This window comes from Antennarius striatus, chromosome 15, assembly GCF_040054535.1.
Source record: "Antennarius striatus isolate MH-2024 chromosome 15, ASM4005453v1, whole genome shotgun sequence".
NCBI classification, from domain to species: Eukaryota; Metazoa; Chordata; class Actinopteri; order Lophiiformes; family Antennariidae; genus Antennarius; species Antennarius striatus.
Window position 1 is genome coordinate 15,175,667 of NC_090790.1, and position 21,356 is coordinate 15,197,022.

Sequence of the window (21,356 nt, forward strand, 5' to 3'; positions counted from 1 at the left end):
ACATTTTTTTATTCAAATGCCCCACTGCCTCTGTCATGTGACACCAGATCCGTTCACGTGAGTCTTGCCCTTCAAACATCAAACTCAATGGTGACTTTTGGACCTCCTGCGGTGCGAAGCAGCGTTCCAGGACGGTTCTGAAGGTCAGAGCGACGGATCGGACTCCTGATCTCATCCAGATCCAGATCTTCTTAGTCCTCTATTTCTGTTAATGCCTGATGCTAATCGGGTGAAGCCTCAGAGAGGAACACGCCATCCATCGCTAAGCGCCGCCGTGTCGCTACGTCGCACCCAACACGCGGCGCCGCCGCCGGCGACCTCTGACCTATTCGCGACTTCGTTTCCACCAACAGTCCGGCGGCGGTGTCACGCCGCAGACATCGGCAGTAGACACAGAGGCAATCGCCATGGCAACAGCACGCATGGTGTTCCTCGTCTTCCTCAGATGATGTTTCACTGAGTGAAGATGATCATCCTCTGTTTGGGAGTGACGCTTTTAATTTGTGGTGTCATCTTCTGTAATTATGAGCTCAGTGGGGGGGTACGTATGTAGGTCTGGGGGGGGGGGTGCTCTGAGCGCCATCAGCTGCTTGTTCTGCCCGAAAGAGAAGGAGACAACTTCAGTCCATTATTAGGGCTAAATCAGGCTCTGCAGCGGATCTGAGCTTCTTCACGCTCCTGTGGGCTTTGTGTGTGTGTGTGCGTGTGTGTGTGTGTGTGTGTGTGTGTGTGTGTGTGGTAACAAATGACAAATCTAATCTGAAAATTTTGGAGGCCTTGGGACAAAGCCGTGAACTTGAGTCTTGTTTTTCACACGCACACAGACACACACACATTTTGCTTGTCTGTCTCTACCTGTAGGTCTGTTTAATTTGTGGATTTCATTTATAGATTCAGTGTTTTCTCACATTCTTAATGCCGTTTCAGCCTCCATAAACATATATAATATTTTTTACACTATAAGGCGCACTGGACTATAAGGCACACCTTCAATGAATGTCCTATTTTTTTTAAAAAATTCATGCATAAAGTGCACTGGATCATAAAACGCATGTGAGAGCTCATCTTTAATGAACGGTCTATTTTAAAACTTTTTCCATATATAAGGCACATTGGATTATAAGAAATTGGGAAAATCAAAGGCTTTTAGGTGCGCCTTATAGTGCGGAAAATACTGTAAACTTCAGTGTAATCAGAGTAGGAGCTGAGCTGCGTGCTCCTGACAGCAGAGCGTTGTCAGATGTCGCGTTCTACCCGAGGCCACGGGTCGATTTCTCCTCACGCCTCCCGTCTGTCTCCTCCAGGCTTCCTCCTGTTTAAGGACTTCTGTCTGAACGAGATCGACGAGGCCGTGCCGCAGCTCAAGTTCTACGAAGAAGTAAGTCCAGCGTGTCCCGTGTGTGGGATTAGAAGGCATGACGGGACGGGTGGAGAGGTCAGGATTAATCCCGATTCAGCGTGGTAACGCGACCTCTGCCCGTTTCAGATTAAGGACTACGAGAAGCTGGACTCGGAGGAGGAGAGGTTGAGCCGCAGTCGGCAGATTTACGACGGCTACATCATGAAGGAGCTGCTGTCCTGTTCACACGTGAGGTCACATCCGTCCACAGTTGGGATCACAGGTCACATGACCAACCTAAAGGTCGCGAAATGGACAGAAAAATATATTGTAGTTTATCAGTTTTATCACATCTTTGGATCGTCAATAACTCAGATCACACACGAACAAATCAACAGCATTCATAAAAAAGTTCGCAAAACCTGAATGAGGTAAATTTTGCTGTTTCACCCAAAAATGCAAAGATCAAGAGCTACTGAATGCGAAGTCTCATTTGTGGAGCAGCTGTTGTCCTCCTGCAAGGCAGCGCTGAGGGATGAACAACGCGACTTTGTGTCTGGTCTTCTAACGTCTTCCTTTTATTCCCTTTATTTCCTTTGTCTTCAGCCTTTTTCTAAGAAAGCCGTGGACCACGTCCAGAGTCACCTCGCAAAGAAACAGGTTCCCCCGACTCTCTTCCAGGTAGGACACCTGTAGGCAGGTAGGACACCTGTCAGCACCCATTACTCGTCGGGTTGTTGTTCCTTCTCCGTCACTAAAGGCTTCATTCAGCGCTTTATTGTCTTCCTCTTGTGACGTCGGATGTTTACAGAACAAAAAGGTTTTTACTCCTGGTGGGAACCAGTTGACTTAAACTGAATAATAGTAAAATAACAATATTAATGGTAACTAGTAACCTTTAAAAAGGTAGAATCTGTAAGTGTTTCTTCTTATTCTCAAGCGTTATCTGTAATCTGAACACACTCCTTTAATTTTCCTCTGACCGGAGCGAACAGCAAACCAAAGAGGAACAGGTCGTTCCCTCTCAACGCCGTAAATCTAATAAACAATTTCCTCTTTTGGGCGACAACACGGCTCTCATGCTCAATTTGAACGTACTTGTGAGACTCCACCTGTTAGCCTGTTAGCCGCTCTGACTTCATGTTCGGACCAAACAGCGTTGAGCCGTATTGTAGAGTTTTGATCAGGCGTTAGCGAGGGCAGCCCCTTCCTGAACTACTGTTTGTCGCCCTGCAGCCGTACATCGTGGAGATCTGTGACAGCCTGAGAGGGAAGATCTTCCTGAAGTTCATCGAGAGGTGAGGCGGGGGGGAGGCGAGGGTCGGAGGGGGTGGTGGAGGGGGGGATCGCTCTGCATCCACTCGATTCACATTTCAACCTTTCTCCCCCCATAGTGACAAATTCACCCGTTTCTGCCAGTGGAAGAACGTGGAGCTCAACATCCACGTGAGTAGGGGTGGGGTTAGGGTTAGGGTTGGGGTTGGGGGGGGGTGTTCTTTTACATCCTGCCTGACGTCCTTGTCCCTCCCCCAGCTGACCATGAACGATTTCAGCGTGCACCGGATCATCGGCAGGGGCGGCTTCGGCGAGGTTTACGGCTGCAGGAAGGCCGACACGGGGAAGATGTAAGACGAGGGCGACGCCCACTCCGGAGGAGGCGGGTCTCCCGCGTCTGATGACGATTAACACTTCCTTTTTTTAACGTCCAGGTACGCCATGAAGTGTCTGGACAAGAAGAGGATCAAGATGAAGCAGGGGGAGACTCTAGCGCTCAATGAGAGGATCATGCTGTCGCTGGTCAGCACAGGGGTGAGTGATCAGGTACAAAGGCTTATGGGTAAATGGTCAAGCGTGATCAGGATGGCGATGGAGGACTCACCTCATCGGTGGAGACGACACGGACGACCACTCAGGTTCATCTGGTGACCTCTGAGATGGACCCGTCCCTCAGGTTGGGAACCCCCAGACCACACCGGATCAAACCCGACCAAACTGGAGCAAACCAAACCGGATCAAACCAAACCGGATCAAACCAAACCGGATCAAACCAAACCGGATCAAACCGGTTCTTCTTTAACTTCCACTGACGTCGGTTTCCTTCCACAGGACTGCCCGTTCATCGTCTGCATGACGTACGCCTTCCACACCCCCGACAAGCTGTGTTTCATTCTGGACCTCATGAACGGTAAGCCCTGTCCCCTCAGCCAAGAACCCCCCCACCCCCCCAAAAAATATTTATTGAGCTGTTAGTCGTCGTCATTGGTCAGCATCTGTTGAAACCCCTCACGCGTCCAGTGGAGACGGAACTCCAGTGTTTTTTGTTTTTCTAGGATAATGTAATATTTAATGGGTACACATGCACACACACGCACACACACACACACACACACACACACACACACACACACACACACACACACACAGAACCAGTTCCTACAGGATTCTGTTCCAGACACAGGGTCACACCTCCAGCTGGATGCTGGTCCTGTTGTTGTCACAGCCTGCAGGTGTTTTTCACCTATTCACCTATTCAATGCGCTCCAGGAAGCACACGCAATTAAGGAATCCGCAATCGAGATTGTGATCTATTTATCTTATTATTTACGGTAATTTAAACATTTATGAATCCTCCCCATACTGATATTAAACCACCTTCTATCTGTGTTACCTTTCCCCACACTCTGATAGACTGTTTACAGCACTTTTGTGTCTCACGAAAGTCAGAGACCCAGAGAAAGTAGCGCACTTCCGGATGCCGTCAGCCAATAAAATACTCGTATGGTATCACGTGACTACCTACCAGAAATCCACAATGAGGTGTCACGAGTCCCGAGTGTTAATGCGCGAAATGCGCAAGGGTGCACTGTATTTTAAATTTATGGTCAAAAAGAGCTCTCCTGAGGTTCATTCTTCCTCTCAGGCCCTCAAGTTTGGGTTAGAGATTAGGGATCGGGTTAGAGTTAGGTTTTAGGTTAGGGTTAGGGATTATTGTTTGGGTCAGAGTTAGGGTTAGGTTTTGGGTTAGGGTTAAGGATTAGGTTTAAGGTTAGGTTTTGGGTTAGGGATTAGGGTTCGGATTAGGTTTTGGGTTAGGGTTTCTTCACACATGTTTAGGAACTACACCAGTAAACACACCAACATGGCTGTACTGGTCTGATAACAGCCTCGCCTCATCGCTTCAGGACTGTCAGACACTGTTCTCACCATCACAGCCTGAGTCACCCGTTAACGTCGACGCGTCTCACAGCGTCCCGTTAGGGACCGTTACCGGCTACAGTCCAGAGATTCATACGCAGGTCGATCCGTTTTAAGAGGGACGATTCAGGGCTGGAGGGGAGACGGCGTCTGAGACCGCTGCCATGTATTGTTGGGTACTGATCAAAGTGGGGGGTGTGGTTGGGTCTTGCTGATGCACTTCCTGTCTGTGTGTCCAGGGGGCGACCTGCACTACCACCTGTCCCAGCACGGCGTCTTCAGCGAGAAGGAAATGCGTTTCTATGCAGCGGAGATCATTCTGGGCCTGGAGCACATGCACAACCGCTTCGTGGTCTACAGAGACCTGAAGGTGAGATGCAGACACGCCCACCAGTGACCCGCAGGTGACATCATCAACGAACCTCGCAGGAGACCAGAACCAGTAGACACAAACCGTTAACCCCCCATAAGGTTTATGGGTAGAAATCTACTGTTAAATAAAGTAAATAAGAAGGAGTACAAAGAGGCGTCAGCCTCTAATTTAAATTCAATTCTGCCGGTCCTGCTGCTTCCTGATTGGCTGACCGCCTTGCCTTCATGTCTCTCCTCTCGGCGCCTCAGAGCTTCATTGTTGACGCGTTCCTTTATTACCAAACTGCAGCTGTAGTTGATTCTGACTGGAAGCCACATGCAGTGAGCAAATAGCATCATGTTGACACATGATCATCATAGTGAGTCACATGTTTGTTCACTTAATCAAAGGGGGGGGGGGTGATTTGCCTGTTTGCTGTATTAGTTGCTGTAGATATGAAGGTACGACACGTTAAGGAGTCTGATGGTGACCGGTGACCCCGGAGCCTCGACGGGTCACATCAGGACAAACGTCAGATGCTGAGATGGATCCACCAGGGGGCGATCTCTTCCCCTCCGTTTGGGGATGCTGTCGTGTCTTTATTGTAGACTCTAGAATCCAGCAGGTCTCATCCTGAACATCAGGTTTCAATGAGAACATAAACGGAGTGTGCTGATTGGTGGCAGCAGCTGGAGGAGAAGACGCCGTGGGTTGATGTAGACCACGTCTCCCTCTGCGTTCCTCTGCTCCTACTGTTTGGATCGGTTGCCATAATAACTGGAGTCAGGGAGCCGTTCAGTAAACAGAACAACGGAGTCGGGGAGGGCGTCTGTCATTGGCTGCGTCGTCACTCGGCGGACGCTGCTGATACAGGCTGATCCATCATTAACACCCCCCCCCCCCAACCACCTCTCCTCCACAGCCAGCTAACATCCTATTGGATGAACACGGTCACGTTCGGATCTCGGACCTCGGCCTGGCCTGCGACTTCTCCAAGAAGAAACCCCACGCCAGCGTGTAAGTGTGATGTCACCTCTGGGGGCGGGGCTAATCAGATATGACATCCTTACATTACACTCTGGTTAGGAGAGGTTACCATTAACATCCATCACCAGTAGTGATAACATATCATAAACAGAGACACAAAGGATGAACCTTATCAATATTTTTGAGCTGATAATCAATAATAATCATCTTCTCTATACCAGAAGGGTCACCTGTCTTATATCATTTTTAAAAAGTTGATGATTTACCGATCAATCAGTCCAATAAGAGTTGATCTCATTGGGCTGACACCGCCCCCTAGTGTATTGGAGTGTGTGGTCTTTTTGTCGCCTCCCTTTACAAACATCTGTTCATATGAATTGACAGAATTCTGTTTGACCTTCAGCTTTAGTTCAGTTTTAGTTCTTATCTGGTGATAAATCAAATCTTCCTGTTTATTTGTTGGTTTATTGTACTTTCCTTTAAATCGTGTTAAAGCTGCTGCTCCTGGTGCCACCGTTAATGTAACTGTGTGTGTGTGTGTGTGTGTGTGTGTGTGTCACAGAGGGACTCATGGCTACATGGCTCCAGAGGTGCTCCAGAAGGGGACGGCGTACGACAGCAGTGCTGACTGGTTCTCCTTAGGCTGCATGCTCTTCAAGCTCCTGCGAGGGTAAACACTCCAGCTGCTCTCCTCAGCCAATCAGAGGACACCTCCTCTCTGGTTCGGCTGCGCGTTTGATCGTGTGTGTATCTGTGTGTGTGGGGTTTGATGTGGAGTGTGTAAATGCCAGCCTGGACCTGGCAGGTCAGGAATCAGGTGAGAGGAGGAAGAGAGTGTGACGCGTCTTTCTATTGATGTTCCTACCTGTGAGTGCCTTTGGTCAAAGGTTGGCTGCTTCAGAGACACTTGAAATGTTCGTCACGTGACTTCTAAACGTGATGACATAATTTATTCTCCACCTGCATCGTCCCGTTGCTCCATCATTTCGTATTTCACGCTCGGGGTTTCATCGACTGCAGACATGAGGCTGAATGAAGAGAAAATCCATTCCTGCAACCGGAGTTAGAAAAAGTTACGTCAGACCACCTGTGATGGTTTTATGTTCAGGAAGATGAGATTCTTGTGACCTTTGACCTGCAGCCTGAAACCGACTTAAAAAAAACGAGGATAAAGATGAAACCAATGGATGTGAAGGATAGATGAACAAGATATGAGAAGACTATCCTGCTCCTCTCTCCTCGTAGGTGATTGTAAATCGATGCGGGAGTGGCGGCGGAGCGATGAATCGTCCACGCGCTCGTGTTTACGTCTTCAGTCTGGACGTCTACAAGTTCTCTGCTTACATCCATGATGTTCACGTTTATCGATTCCCGTCTGCAGCGGTCGATTCTGATGCCGTTAATTAAACTATAGATGTTGTTTGGAGCCGCTTCACTGAGCGTTTCTCAGGTGGAGATGCTTTCTCTGCTATTAGTGAGTCCGGCGGTGATCAGAGTTTAAACAACGGGTCAGAAGCCCAGGAAGGCGTGGCTTTGAGATATATCAGCCAATCAGAACATGTCCTGTGTCTAGATGTGCGTTTTAAACTGACGCCTTCAGACCCGGGCGCTTCCTGCGATGATCCGTTCTGAATCAGTCGACCTGATTTCATCAGGAATGATCAGATAAATCTGATGTGGGATCAGTGAAACAAGAAGATGATCAAATGTAACGGTTTAAAGTTTGACTGAAACAATAACCTGCTGACATTTAACTCATTAAGCTGTTCATATATCACCACTTGTTTTTATGTTTTATGTTTGCTGTTTTTATTGCCACATTAATAATTACTGTTTAATTTAGATTTTCCTTTTGACTTTTCTGTTACAACTGATGACAATCGTTCTTTTCTATTCTTGTTTTTTCCGATAATTTATTTCACTTTTTGAAATTCTTGTTATTTACTTCTGAAGAGCTTTTGGCTTCATTTCTTGTGTGAACGAACGCTTCAGGCGTGTGTTTGAACCAGACTGAGTCGTCCATTTTTCCTCCAGTAGTGAGTCTGAAGTGCTTAAAGTCGACGGCAGGAGCACGAAGGCGGTTAATTAGAGCGAGAACAATCTAGGTCAGCTCAAATCACCATTCCTTAATCCACGCCGTGTAATATTCATGAGCGCCGCTCTGACGGCGTGGAGTTGGTCTGTGGAGTCTCTACAGGTGTGATCCTCCATTCCTGTGTTTCTCTCATCCTGTGTCTCTTGTCTCCCCTTCAGGCACAGCCCCTTCAGGCAGCACAAGACCAAAGACAAGCATGAGATCGACCGCATGACGCTCACCATGGTAAGACCCTCAGCAGCGCCGCGGCGCCCGATGCTCGACGCTGACACATGCACAAACTGTCAGCGAGTTCTCGGCACAGATTATTTGCGCCTCTTCTCGTTCCCGCGTCGCCGTCACGCTGGAGCGCCTCCAAATGTCTGTCGATGTGTTTCATCAGGACACGGCGCAGCCGGGAAGGGTCGCCGCCCTCCCACGCACACAACAGCGCCGGCGCTGTCGGGAGGGAGGCCGGACCTCCAAACAGAGAAAGTATGATCCGTGGCTTCACAACAAATCCAGATTACGATTTTAAATCCAGCCATTTAATCTGGTTCATCCCGCTTAATCCCGGTCTGCGCTTGTGTACGCTGGAGACAGAGATGGAGAGGTCTTGACGTTGTCTAAAAATACCGCCGTACGTGTCCGAGTGTTTATTGAACGTGATGAATGGTCTGGTTACATAAACACGGTGGAAGCGAGCGGCGCGACAGGAAGAGACGGATGGAGGCAACGCTGGAGCGTGTCCAGAGAGACGGAACATCTCAGCAGAGCAGGTTAACGTCAGGGGGACTGAGGCGGCCGGTGGAGCAGAGTTCTAATCCCTCTACCTGTGACTCCACTGCGTGTAGAACCAGGAAGGAGTCCGGCCCGTAGCGCAAGCAGGAGGAACACACAGGAAGTGTGTGTCACGTCCAGGAGGGACGGCTTCTCCGTCCTGGCCTCAGAGACGAGTCCACGGCCGATGATGCCGCTCAGCCAGAACCCAACGGTCTATTGGACCACCGAGGTCTGAGGTCGCCCAGCGGGACGCCCAGCGGGACGCCACACACCTGCTTTCCTTAAATCCCGTAGATGCTCGCCCACAGTGACCCGTTTAGGTCCACTTTAATCCGAAACCCCAGACACAAATCTGATTGTGTGTCAAACAAATGAAATCAATCCGAATCCCCTCGACTGCATTTATTGATGATAACCCCCACCCCCACCCCCCCTTTCCCGTCTCCTCTCATCAGAACGTGGAGCTGCCCGACTCTTTCACCGCGGAGCTCAAGGACCTGCTGGAGGGGCTGCTGCAGAGGGACGTCTCCAAGAGGCTGGGCTGTCAGGGCCGGGGGTGAGCCTCGCCTCGTCGCGCCGCCATCCGACCCGTCCGTCACGCCATCGGCGCCTGAAGCTGACAAGCCGTTGGTTTCAGGCTGAAGCGATGATGGATCGGTCCGGTGCTGGCTGTTTGCTGGAATTGGATTAAGCGTTTATAGCTATCTGGGGGGGTAACATAGCCAACGCTGCCACCTAGTGTCCACAGGTGTGTCAACGCTTCCTGTCCTGTGTCTCCCACCTGCAGGGCCCCAGAGGTGAAGGAGCATCAGTTCTTCAAAGGCATCGACTGGCAGCAGGTTTACCTGCAGAAGGTGAGTAGGCGTCCGTTGGTATGGCAACGCACAATCCGTGACCTCCAAATACGATTTATTGTAATATTACAATTAATATTTATTTTAATTTTATAAGTCAGTTGTAATGGTGAAACTGCAAAATATTAGCCACTTTGAAGTGTAAAAAGTCACTATTATTATGGTCTGGTTATGTGTTATTCCACATGAATGTCTTCAAAAGACAGAAATCTGAGTTTTCCAGCAGCTCTTAAATACACCATATATTTTTTGACTATAAATATTGATTTATATGTGACCAGATTGTTTAACAGCATTCTTTTCAGAAAACTGCAAAAAAGTATTTAAATCTACCTGTTTTTTGGGGGGGTTTTTTATCTGATGAAGTCACCGTTGTGTCTGACGGTTTGGTAATTTACGACTCCCCTTGAACGCAGCGCTGACATTGGCTGTTCTGTTTGTCCTCCCGTCTGTAGTACTCGCCTCCCCTCATCCCTCCCAGGGGGGAAGTGAACGCCGCTGACGCCTTCGACATCGGCTCATTTGATGAGGAGGACACCAAGGGCATCAAGGTGAGGTCGCCTCTCACGCCTCCACGTAGCAGGAAAAATGTATCCCATCACACGTAGAATCCCTGCAATGTTCAGGAACGCCTGGTGCACAGAAACCCTCCAATGACGCAGAAGGAACAGAAGAAGAACATCTGGCCTCCTCCTCCTCCTCGTTCCTCGCATTCATCTTTCTCCCTTGTCTCTTTTTTTTCTTCACCTTCCTCCATTTTTCATCCTTCACATCCTCCTTTTTCACTTTTCTCCTCTTTTCCTCCACTTTTTTTCCTTCCCCTCCTTATTCCTCCTCCTACTGCTTTCCATCTGTTCTTGTACCTGCATGTGAGAATAGTGCATTCTGAAACTTATCCCTGTAATTTAATGGGATGTCCTTGTGAAAAAAATGTCTTGAGCTTTCAGACATTTTGTTTGTCTTCAAACGACAAAGTCCTCACGGGGACGTGTGTCAGGAATCCGTTCGCACACCTGAGACCTTTGGCACTGTAGGCGGGGCCTTGTGGCGCCCGGTGATGTGATTTCCTCCTGGAGCATCGCCTTCATTAACATGAATGTGGCTGCAGTTACGGTCGTTCATCATCCAACCAGAGCGTCGTTATCTCTGGAGCAATAATCCGAAGAACTGCGGCGTCGTGATGTCGCTTCACCCCCCCCTGACGCTCATTTGCAGTAAAGACGGTGGCTGGTTTTTATTGCTGTGTACCGGGAGGTGAAATGAATGCAGCCTAAAAGGCAAAGTAACAAGATCGAAATCACTGCTGCAGGACGGCTGGACCACAAAACTTTAGATCACAGTAACAAATTTATTCTTCTTCTTTTCTGATTTGTTTCATGCATTTGTTGACAAATGATGGAGTGATGACAGCCTTCAGAGAGCACACTCACACGTACAGCGATGTCACCATAGTGAGCTGGCTCACGACGAGTGATGTCACACTGCCTGATTGGTCGATCCAGTGAACCCCTTCCATCGTTTCGAGCTCTGTTTATTGTCAGAAGTTCATGGATCTGTTATCTGAACCTGCATTATCGCAGCTCCCTGTAGGGGGCGGTGTCACACCGACCCCCTCATCACACAGGTTTCACCTGCGGGGTCTGGATCAGCAGCAGGCAACTACATCAATATATGATGTAGTCATTTATTGATCATTTGTATCTGTCCGCCTCCAGTTGCTGGACAGCGACCAGGAGCTCTACAAGAACTTCCCTCTGGTCATCTCGGAGCGCTGGCAGCAGGAAGTGGCCGAGACGGTTTACGAGGCGGTCAACTCGGACACGGACAAGAACGAGGCCCGCAAGAGGGCGAAGAACAAGCAGCTGGGCCACGAGGAAGGTAGGAGTGTAAGCGTGTGTGTGTTCCGTGGAGGTAAACGAGTTTGTTCCGTGTGCACACCTGTAAGCGTGTGTGTTCCTTTTGCAGACTACGCGCTGGGGAAGGACTGCATCATGCACGGCTACATGCTGAAGCTGGGGAACCCCTTCCTCACCCAGTGGCAGCGTCGCTACTTCTACCTGTTCCCTAACCGTGTGGAGTGGAGGGGGGAGGGCGAGTCCAGGGTGAGTTGACGTCCCGGGGCTCATGGCCCTTCACGTCCGTGTTCACGTGTTCTGTATGAAACCTGTGTGTCTGTCTGCTCCGACTCCACGCCAAAGGACACGTGGATGAAACGGTTTAAAAAGCACCAAGAAGGGGTGAGTGTTAAGCTCCGCCCACTCCACCAGGTGTTCCCATCCACCGGGTATTTAGAGCTGTAGAACCCCCCCCCTCCGCTTCAGACTCCCCCAGTGATGCTTCAGTCTCCAGCTGATAGAGGAGGAAACCCGCTGCGATGCGTTCAAGTGCAAGAACTGTGCTCCGGACGTTTATGATGGAGTCGAAGCAGTAAAAAGAAACAAAACAAAAAGTGAAGAGAAAATCGTAAAAATATGTACAAGTCAGTGAAAAACAGAAACCGTTTTATATTTATTATTAATATTTTAATTAATCTTTTTCAAAGATATTTTTGGCCTTGATTGAGTCGCCCTTGAATGACAATTTAATAAATCAATGAGCTTCCGGCTGTAGTTCTGAAAAGTTTAATTTCCAGTATTTAAAGTCGCTTTAGAAGGATTTTAACCCACGTGAGAGCCTTTAGAGTTTATGTAGTGATGAAGGTATAGCTGCTGTGTGTGTGTGTGTGTGTGTGTGTGTGTGTGTGGGATGTGTGTCTGATCAATCGATTGATCGGTTTCCCGTTGGGTTTGTTCTGTTTCCTCTGCAGCAAAACCTCCTGACGATGGAGCAGATCGTGACGGTGGAGGAGACACAGATTAAAGACAAGAAGTGTATCCTGCTGCGCATCAAGGGGGGGAAGCAGTTTGTGCTGCAGTGTGAGGTATGATCCCCCCACCTTTAGCGCCACCGCATGCGAAACCAGAACAAACTCAAACTGCTGAAGCGTCCTCGTTTTCAAATTGCGTCCAGCCGGTGTCTGATTGGTTGTGACGCTCTGACAGTCATGTGTTTCACGCCTGACTTGGACATGTGAGGTTCTGACCTTGTGCTTGGCTCCGCCCCCAGAGCGACCCAGAGTTCGTGCAGTGGAAGAAGGAGCTGACCGAGGCGTTCACCGAGGCCCAGAAGCTGCTGCGCCGCGCCCCCAAAGTCATCGGAAAGGGCCGGGCCGGCGTGGTAGAGCTCTCCAAACCCCCCCTCACACACCGCAACAGCAATGGCCTGTGAAACACATAAACACACACACACACACACACACAAATATACACACATACTGCGTCCAACCATCCTCCTCGTCAGCAGCCTCACACACACACACACACACACACACACACACACACACACACACACACACACACACATGCTCTCGACCAATCACATGCGCGTGTTTGTTTTTGTTTGTTTGTTTTTGTCTGCGTGGGACCCCCCCGGCTCACGTAGCGGTAGGAGGGAGGCGTCCGGGAGCATGTGAAGAACCTCTGCATGAACGTGACGAGGACTGAAGCCCGGTCCCTTCTGTCCCTCTGCCCCACCCCCCAGCCCTGGCCACACCTCCTCGCCCTGACGGACCTGAGCGTCGGACGGCGTGGAGACCCCCCCCCACCACCACCAACACCACCACCACTACCCCCGTCTCCAAAGGCGTTCACCAGGAATGTAAAAAAAAAAAAGCGGCCCCTCAATCTGCTCTGACGTGCATAAAGTGCCAACAGCGATTATTTACTTGAGTCACCTGAGCGCTCGCTCGGTGACCACGCCCGGACACCTGGAGGTGGGCGGGGCCGGGGGCGGCCTCTGATCATTCCAATGCAGGATAAAGGAAGTTCCCACTTTCAGATTGACTCTTGTACAGCCAGCTACCATAGCAACCAGGATTCCATTGCAGCAGCTGGTTGCTATGGGAACCATGAAGACTGGTATACCTGGGGATGGGTAACCAAGGACAACTGTATGAAGGGGGGTGGGGCTGAGGGGGGGTGTATATAAGAAACTGTCTCTGTGCATCTTCAGTGTTTCAGTGTTTGCATTATGGGGACATCTGTTGGTGAATCTGTCCTGAGGAGGAGGTGGGGTGAAAGTGGAGGTGGGGGGAGTTTGACCCCCACCAGCTTAGAGCAGGTGAGGGTCAAATCTGAGCTTTCAGTCACTCACAGTGTTGTGTTATTCCATTTGGACTGTGTCACGGGTCACGCGCTGCGTTCATAAAGAAGGACGAAGAACAAGAAATGTCATCACAAAGAGCTGAAGCTAATTAAAGACAGAAAACTCCACCCTGAAACAAAGCACAAACACACACACACGCACACACACACACACACACACACACACACACACACACACACACACACGTTTGGCTATCAAAGATGGTCGTCTTAGCTCCGTAATACACAACAGTTTCAGGTTGGAGTTTTCCTCCATGTCTACTTTTGTATTTGTCGTTAATGTGACACAGTCCGGATGAGGTGAAACCTTTATTTTAAATTAGATCTTTCATTTTTTGGGGGGGGGGGTTGAGGAGAAGCGGGGGGAGGGTCCTGTTTTTTTGGATGCATTCAGGGTTTTTCATTTCTCATGCAGTACTTTATCCTTGTCTGTGATGTCCATGCATTTCCGGAGCTGTGATGTTTGACCTGCAGTAGAAAAAGGTTGATTCGGGGTGCGTTCTATTTGCGCTTTTTTGTTTCCTTTCGGGTCTTCGTAGCCTTTACCTGTCAGGGGGAGAAACGATCGTCTTACAGAGAAAATTTGTCACCTCTTAAGGTGTCTTTTATTTTTGTAAACCAAAATGGTTTTTATTGTTTTCATTGAAATGTCTGTTGTTGCACCTTTTTAGCCCAACGTGTTACTTAATAGTTGTTAAATGTGCCAAATAACTGTTGCTGATGGAGTGGAACCAATGGGAAGCCTCCTTTTTCTGAACTGTTCTTGCCGGGGACTCGGCAACAGCCATCACGATATACATAACTACACAAACACACACACACACACGTTAAACACAAGTGGATTTTCCGAAGGGTACCAAACTGTGACCAAACGTGTTCCAGACGTGAGCGTGGGTTTTCCACCATGTGGCCGTCGGGGCTCTTCTCACTTCACTCCCCTCGTACCAGCGTGCGTTCGCTTAGCCATCGCTTTGTATGTTCACACTGTGGACTTTTATTTTGTCACACAGATTCTCTGCTTCAAACAATTTAAAAAGGAGGCATATAGGAAAAACTCAAAGTATATATAAATATATGTGTATATGAAATGACAAAATGCTCTAGGTTTATTTAAAAGATTTAATGTAGAAAACAAAATGAAACTGTTCGGGGGGTTTTGATGTGAGTATAATTGTTTGTGGTGAAGACTTCAGCTTGAATCTTGCACATAAAGACTTTAGATATTGTACCTGCGAGTTCCAGATGATTATTTTTGTTCGAATACAGGACTCTTCGCTCTTTCATATTTATTGCGTGCGACGGACGAGCCCCTCGGCTGAAAGCACGCTGTAGAAAATCCTCCAGTTTACCCCCATCAGAAACTTTGGTTTTTCATATGCCACAGACAAACACAAATACTACTGGCTTTGGGTTATTATTGCCATAAAGGTTATGATAATACTGATATAAAATTAATAATATTATTCAATGATTATTATTAAATTTATTTTATTTCAATGATTTTTTGAGACAGGTAGGAAGTTGCGTGTTGGACTGCTTGTAAAAACAGTTCATGAATAAAAATCCTTTTTCTGTGTTGCCTTGTGTCAAATGTGATTTGTTTTTATGACTCAGTGATTGATCATTGTTCCATACAGGGTTTGGTGGTGAGACAGGGCAGGTAACTACTGATTACTGATGCTGTAACCACTACTAGTGAAGTGTTAACTACTGAAGTTAATGTCAGCTAACTACTGTAACGGTTTTAACCAAATTTAATGTCAGCTAACTACTGTAACAGTGTTAACTACTAAAGTTAATGTCAGCTAACTACTGTAACAGTGTTAACTACTAAAGTTAATGTCAGCTAACTACTGTAACAGTGTTAACTACTAACGTTAATGTCAGATAACTACTGTAACAGTGTTAACTATTTAAGTTAATGTCAACTAACTACTGTAACAGTGTTAACTACTAAAGTTAATGTCAGATAACTACTGTAACAGTGTTAACTACTAAAGTTAATGTCATAACTACTGTAACAGTGTTAACTACTGAAGTTAATGTCAGATAACTACTGTAACAGTGTTAACTATTTAAGTTAATGTCAACTAACTACTGTAACAGTGTTAACTACTAAAGTTAATGTCAGCTAACTACTGTAACAGTGTTAACTACTAAAGTTAATGTCGTAACTACTGTAACAGTGTTAACTACTGAAGTTAATGTCGTAACTACTGTAACAGTGTTAACTACTGAAGTTAATGTCAGATAACTACTGTAACAGTGTTAACTACTAAAGTTAATGTCAACTAACTACTGTAACAGTGTTAACTACTAAAGTTAATGTCAGATAACTACTGTAACAGTGTTAACTACTAAAGTTAATGTCAACTAACTACTGTAACAGTGTTAACTACTAAAGTTAATGTCAGATAACTACTGTAACAGTGTTAACTACTAAAGTTAATGTCAGATAACTACTGTAACAGTGTTAACTACTAAAGTTAATGTCAACTAACTACTGTAACAGTGTTAACTACTAAAGTTAATGTCAGATAACTACTGTAACAGTGTTAACTACTAAAGTTAATGTCGTAACTACTGTAACAGTGTTAACTACTGAAGTTAATGTCAGATAACTACTGTAACAGTGTTAACTACTAAAGTTAATGTCAGCTAACTACTGTAACAGTGTTAACTATTTAAGTTAATGTCAACTAACTACTGTAACAGTGTTAACTATTTAAGTTAATGTCAACTAACTACTGTAACAATGTTAACTATTTAAGTTAATGTCAACTAACTACTGTAACAGTGTTAACTACTAAAGTTAATGTCAGCTAACTACTGTAACAGTGTTAACTATTAAAGTTAATGTCAGCTAACTACTGTAACAGTGTTAACTATTTAAGTTAATGTCAACTAACTACTGTAACAGTGTTAACTACTAAAGTTAATGTCAACTAACTACTGTAACAGTGTTAACTACTTAAGTTAATGTCAACTAACTACTGTAACAGTGTTAACTACTAAAGTTAATGTCAGCTAACTACTGTAACAGTGTTAACTACTAAAGTTAATGTCAGCTAACTACTGTAACAGTGTTAACTACTAAAGTTAATGTCAGATAACTACTGTAACAGTGTTAACTATTTAAGTTAATGTCAGCTAACTACTGTAACAGTGTTAACTATTTAAGTTAATGTCAACTAACTACTGTAACAGTGTTAACTATTTAAGTTAATGACAACTAACTACTGTAACAGTGTTAACTATTTAAGTTAATGTCAGCTAACTACTGTAACAGTGTTAACTACTAAAGTTAATGTCAGATAACTACTGTAACAGTGTTAACTACTGAAGTTAATGTCAGCTAACTACTGTAACAGTGTTAACTATTAAAGTTAATGTCAGCTAACTACTGTAACAGTGTTAACTATTTAAGTTAATGTCAACTAACTACTGTAACAGTGTTAACTACTAAAGTTAATGTCATAACTACTGTAACAGTGTTAACTACTAAAGTTAATGTCAGCTAACTACTGTAACAGTGTTAACTATTTAAGTTAATGTCAGCTAACTACTGTAACAGTGTTAACTATTAAAGTTAATGTCAGCTAACTACTGTAACAGTGTTAACTACTAAAGTTAATGTCGTAACTACTGTAACAGTGTTAACTACTAAAGTTAATGTCAGCTAACTACTGTAACAGTGTTAACTACTAAAGTTAATGTCGTAACTACTGTAACAGTGTTAACTACTAAAGTTAATGTCAGCTAACTACTGTAACAGTGTTAACTATTAAAGTTAATGTCAGCTAACTACTGTAACAGTGTTAACTATTTAAGTTAATGTCAACTAACTACTGTAACAGTGTTAACTATTTAAGTTAATGTCAACTAACTACTGTAACAGTGTTAACTACTAAAGTTAATGTCAGATAACTACTGTAACAGTGTTAACTACTAAAGTTAATGTCAACTAACTACTGTAACAGTGTTAACTACTAAAGTTAATGTCAGCTAACTACTGTAACAGTGTTAACTATTTAAGTTAATGTCAGCTAACTACTGTAACAGTGTTAACTATTTAAGTTAATGTCAACTAACTACTGTAACAGTGTTAACTATTTAAGTTAATGTCAACTAACTACTGTAACAGTGTTAACTACTAAAGTTAATGTCAGATAACTACTGTAACAGTGTTAACTACTAAAGTTAATGTCAACTAACTACTGTAACAGTGTTAACTACTAAAGTTAATGTCAGCTAACTACTGTAACAGTGTTAACTATTTAAGTTAATGTCAACTAACTACTGTAACAGTGTTAACTATTTAAGTTAATGTCAACTAACTACTGTAACAGTGTTAACTACTAAAGTTAATGTCGTAACTACTGTAACAGTGTTAACTACTAAAGTTAATGTCAGCTAACTACTGTAACAGTGTTAACTACTAAAGTTAATGTCAGCTAACTACTGTAACAGTGTTAACTATTTAAGTTAATGTCAACTAACTACTGTAACAGTGTTAACTACTAAAGTTAATGTCGTAACTACTGTAACAGTGTTAACTACTAAAGTTAATGTCAACTAACTACTGTAACAGTGTTAACTATTAAAGTTAATGTCAGCTAACTACTGTAACAGTGTTAACTATTTAAGTTAATGTCAACTAACTACTGTAACAGTGTTAACTATTTAAGTTAATGTCAACTAACTACTGTAACAGTGTTAACTACTAAAGTTAATGTCAGATAACTACTGTAACAGTGTTAACTACTAAAGTTAATGTCAACTAACTACTGTAACAGTGTTAACTACTAAAGTTAATGTCAGCTAACTACTGTAACAGTGTTAACTATTTAAGTTAATGTCAGCTAACTACTGTAACAGTGTTAACTATTTAAGTTAATGTCAACTAACTACTGTAACAGTGTTAACTATTTAAGTTAATGTCAACTAACTACTGTAACAGTGTTAACTACTAAAGTTAATGTCAGATAACTACTGTAACAGTGTTAACTACTAAAGTTAATGTCAACTAACTACTGTAACAGTGTTAACTACTAAAGTTAATGTCAGCTAACTACTGTAACAGTGTTAACTATTTAAGTTAATGTCAACTAACTACTGTAACAGTGTTAACTATTTAAGTTAATGTCAACTAACTACTGTAACAGTGTTAACTACTAAAGTTAATGTCGTAACTACTGTAACAGTGTTAACTACTAAAGTTAATGTCAGCTAACTACTGTAACAGTGTTAACTACTAAAGTTAATGTCAGCTAACTACTGTAACAGTGTTAACTATGTAAGTTAATGTCAGATAACTACTGTAACAGTGTTAACTATTTAAGTTAATGTCAGATAACTACTGTAACAGTGTTAACTATTTAAGTTAATGTCAACTAACTACTGTAACAGTGTTAACTACTAAAGTTAATGTCGTAACTACTGTAACAGTGTTAACTACTAAAGTTAATGTCGTAACTACTGTAACAGTGTTAACTACTAAAGTTAATGTCAGCTAACTACTGTAACAGTGTTAACTATGTAAGTTAATGTCAGATAACTACTGTAACAGTGTTAACTATTTAAGTTAATGTCAACTAACTACTGTAACAGTGTTAACTACTAAAGTTAATGTCGTAACTACTGTAACAGTGTTAACTACTAAAGTTAATGTCGTAACTACTGTAACAGTGTTAACTACTAAAGTTAATGTCAGCTAACTACTGTAACAGTGTTAACTATTTAAGTTAATGTCAACTAACTACTGTAACAGTGTTAACTATTTAAGTTAATGTCAACTAACTACTGTAACAGTGTTAACTACTAAAGTTAATGTCAGATAACTACTGTAACAGTGTTAACTACTAAAGTTAATGTCAGATAACTACTGTAACAGTGTTAACTATTTAAGTTAATGTCAACTAACTACTGTAACAGTGTTAACTATTTAAGTTAATGTCAACTAACTACTGTAACAGTGTTAACTACTAACGTTAATGTCAGATAACTACTGTAACAGTGTTAACTATTTAAGTTAATGTCAACTAACTACTGTAACAGTGTTAACTACTAAAGTTAATGACAACTAACTACTGTAACAGTGTTAACTACTAAAGTTAATGTCAGATAACTACTGTAACAGTGTTAACTACTAAAGTTAATGTCAGATAACTACTGTAACAGTGTTAACTACTAAAGTTAATGTCAACTAACTACTGTAACAGTGTTAACTACTAAAGTTAATGTCAGATAACTACTGTAACAGTGTTAACTACTAAAGTTAATGTCAGATAACTACTGTAACAGTGTTAACTATTTAAGTTAATGTCAACTAACTACTGTAACAGTGTTAACTACTAAAGTTAATGACAACTAACTACTGTAACAGTGTTAACTATTTAAGTTAATGTCAACTAACTACTGTAACAGTGTTAACTACTAAAGTTAATGACAACTAACTACTGTAACAGTGTTAACTACTAAAGTTAATGTCAGATAACTACTGTAACAGTGTTAACTACTAAAGTTAATGTCAGATAACTACTGTAATAGTGTTAACTATTTAAGTTAATGTCAACTAACTACTGTAACAGTGTTAACTATTTAAGTTAATGTCAACTAACTACTGTAACAGTGTTAACTACTAACGTTAATGTCAACTAACTACTGTAACAGTGTTAACTATTTAAGTTAATGTCAGCTAACTACTGTAACAGTGTTAACTATTTAAGTTAATGTCAGCTAACTACTGTAACAGTGTTAACTACTAACGTTAATGTCAACAAACTACTGTAACAGTGTTAACTATTTAAGTTAATGTCAACTAACTACTGTAACAGTGTTAACTACTAACGTTAATGTCAACTAACTACTGTAACAGTGTTAACTATTTAAGTTAATGTCAACTAACTACTGTAACAGTGTTAACTATTTAAGTTAATGTCAACTAACTACTGTAACAGTGTTAACTACTAACGTTAATGTCAACTAACTACTGTAACAGTGTTAACTATTTAAGTTAATGTCAGCTAACTACTGTAACAGTGTTAACTATTTAAGTTAATGTCAGCTAACTACTGTAACAGTGTTAACTATTTAAGTTAATGTCAACTAACTACTGTAACAGTGTTAACTACTAAAGTTAATGACAACTAACTACTGTAACAGTGTTAACTACTAAAGTTAATGTCAGATAACTACTGTAACAGTGTTAACTACTAAAGTTAATGTCAGATAACTACTGTAACAGTGTTAACTACTAAAGTTAATGTCAACTAACTACTGTAACAGTGTTAACTACTAAAGTTAATGTCAGATAACTACTGTAACAGTGTTAACTACTAAAGTTAATGTCAGATAACTACTGTAACAGTGTTAACTATTTAAGTTAATGTCAACTAACTACTGTAACAGTGTTAACTACTAAAGTTAATGACAACTAACTACTGTAACAGTGTTAACTATTTAAGTTAATGTCAACTAACTACTGTAACAGTGTTAACTACTAAAGTTAATGACAACTAACTACTGTAACAGTGTTAACTACTAAAGTTAATGTCAGATAACTACTGTA

At 43.3% G+C, this 21,356-nt stretch overlaps 1 protein-coding gene across 1 annotated transcript in view; it reads left to right on the top strand.

Annotated features, from left to right (window-relative positions):
• grk3 (G protein-coupled receptor kinase 3) overlaps positions 1-15,358 on the top strand; it is a 37,701-nt gene extending 22,343 nt beyond the window's left edge. Inside the window, exons 3-21 of the mRNA XM_068334453.1 lie at positions 1,305-1,378; positions 1,487-1,588; positions 1,946-2,020; positions 2,576-2,637; positions 2,734-2,785; positions 2,873-2,964; positions 3,049-3,148; positions 3,446-3,524; positions 4,774-4,904; positions 5,809-5,903; positions 6,436-6,543; positions 8,127-8,193; positions 9,186-9,286; positions 9,518-9,584; positions 10,040-10,135; positions 11,300-11,462; positions 11,550-11,686; positions 12,391-12,504; positions 12,690-15,358. Of these exons, the coding sequence (XP_068190554.1) occupies positions 1,305-1,378; positions 1,487-1,588; positions 1,946-2,020; positions 2,576-2,637; positions 2,734-2,785; positions 2,873-2,964; positions 3,049-3,148; positions 3,446-3,524; positions 4,774-4,904; positions 5,809-5,903; positions 6,436-6,543; positions 8,127-8,193; positions 9,186-9,286; positions 9,518-9,584; positions 10,040-10,135; positions 11,300-11,462; positions 11,550-11,686; positions 12,391-12,504; positions 12,690-12,851 (1,877 nt within the window). The 3' untranslated portion in view covers positions 12,852-15,358. The remainder of the gene's footprint in view (positions 1-1,304; positions 1,379-1,486; positions 1,589-1,945; positions 2,021-2,575; positions 2,638-2,733; positions 2,786-2,872; positions 2,965-3,048; positions 3,149-3,445; positions 3,525-4,773; positions 4,905-5,808; positions 5,904-6,435; positions 6,544-8,126; positions 8,194-9,185; positions 9,287-9,517; positions 9,585-10,039; positions 10,136-11,299; positions 11,463-11,549; positions 11,687-12,390; positions 12,505-12,689) is intronic.
• Positions 15,359-21,356: the final 5,998 nt, after the last annotated feature.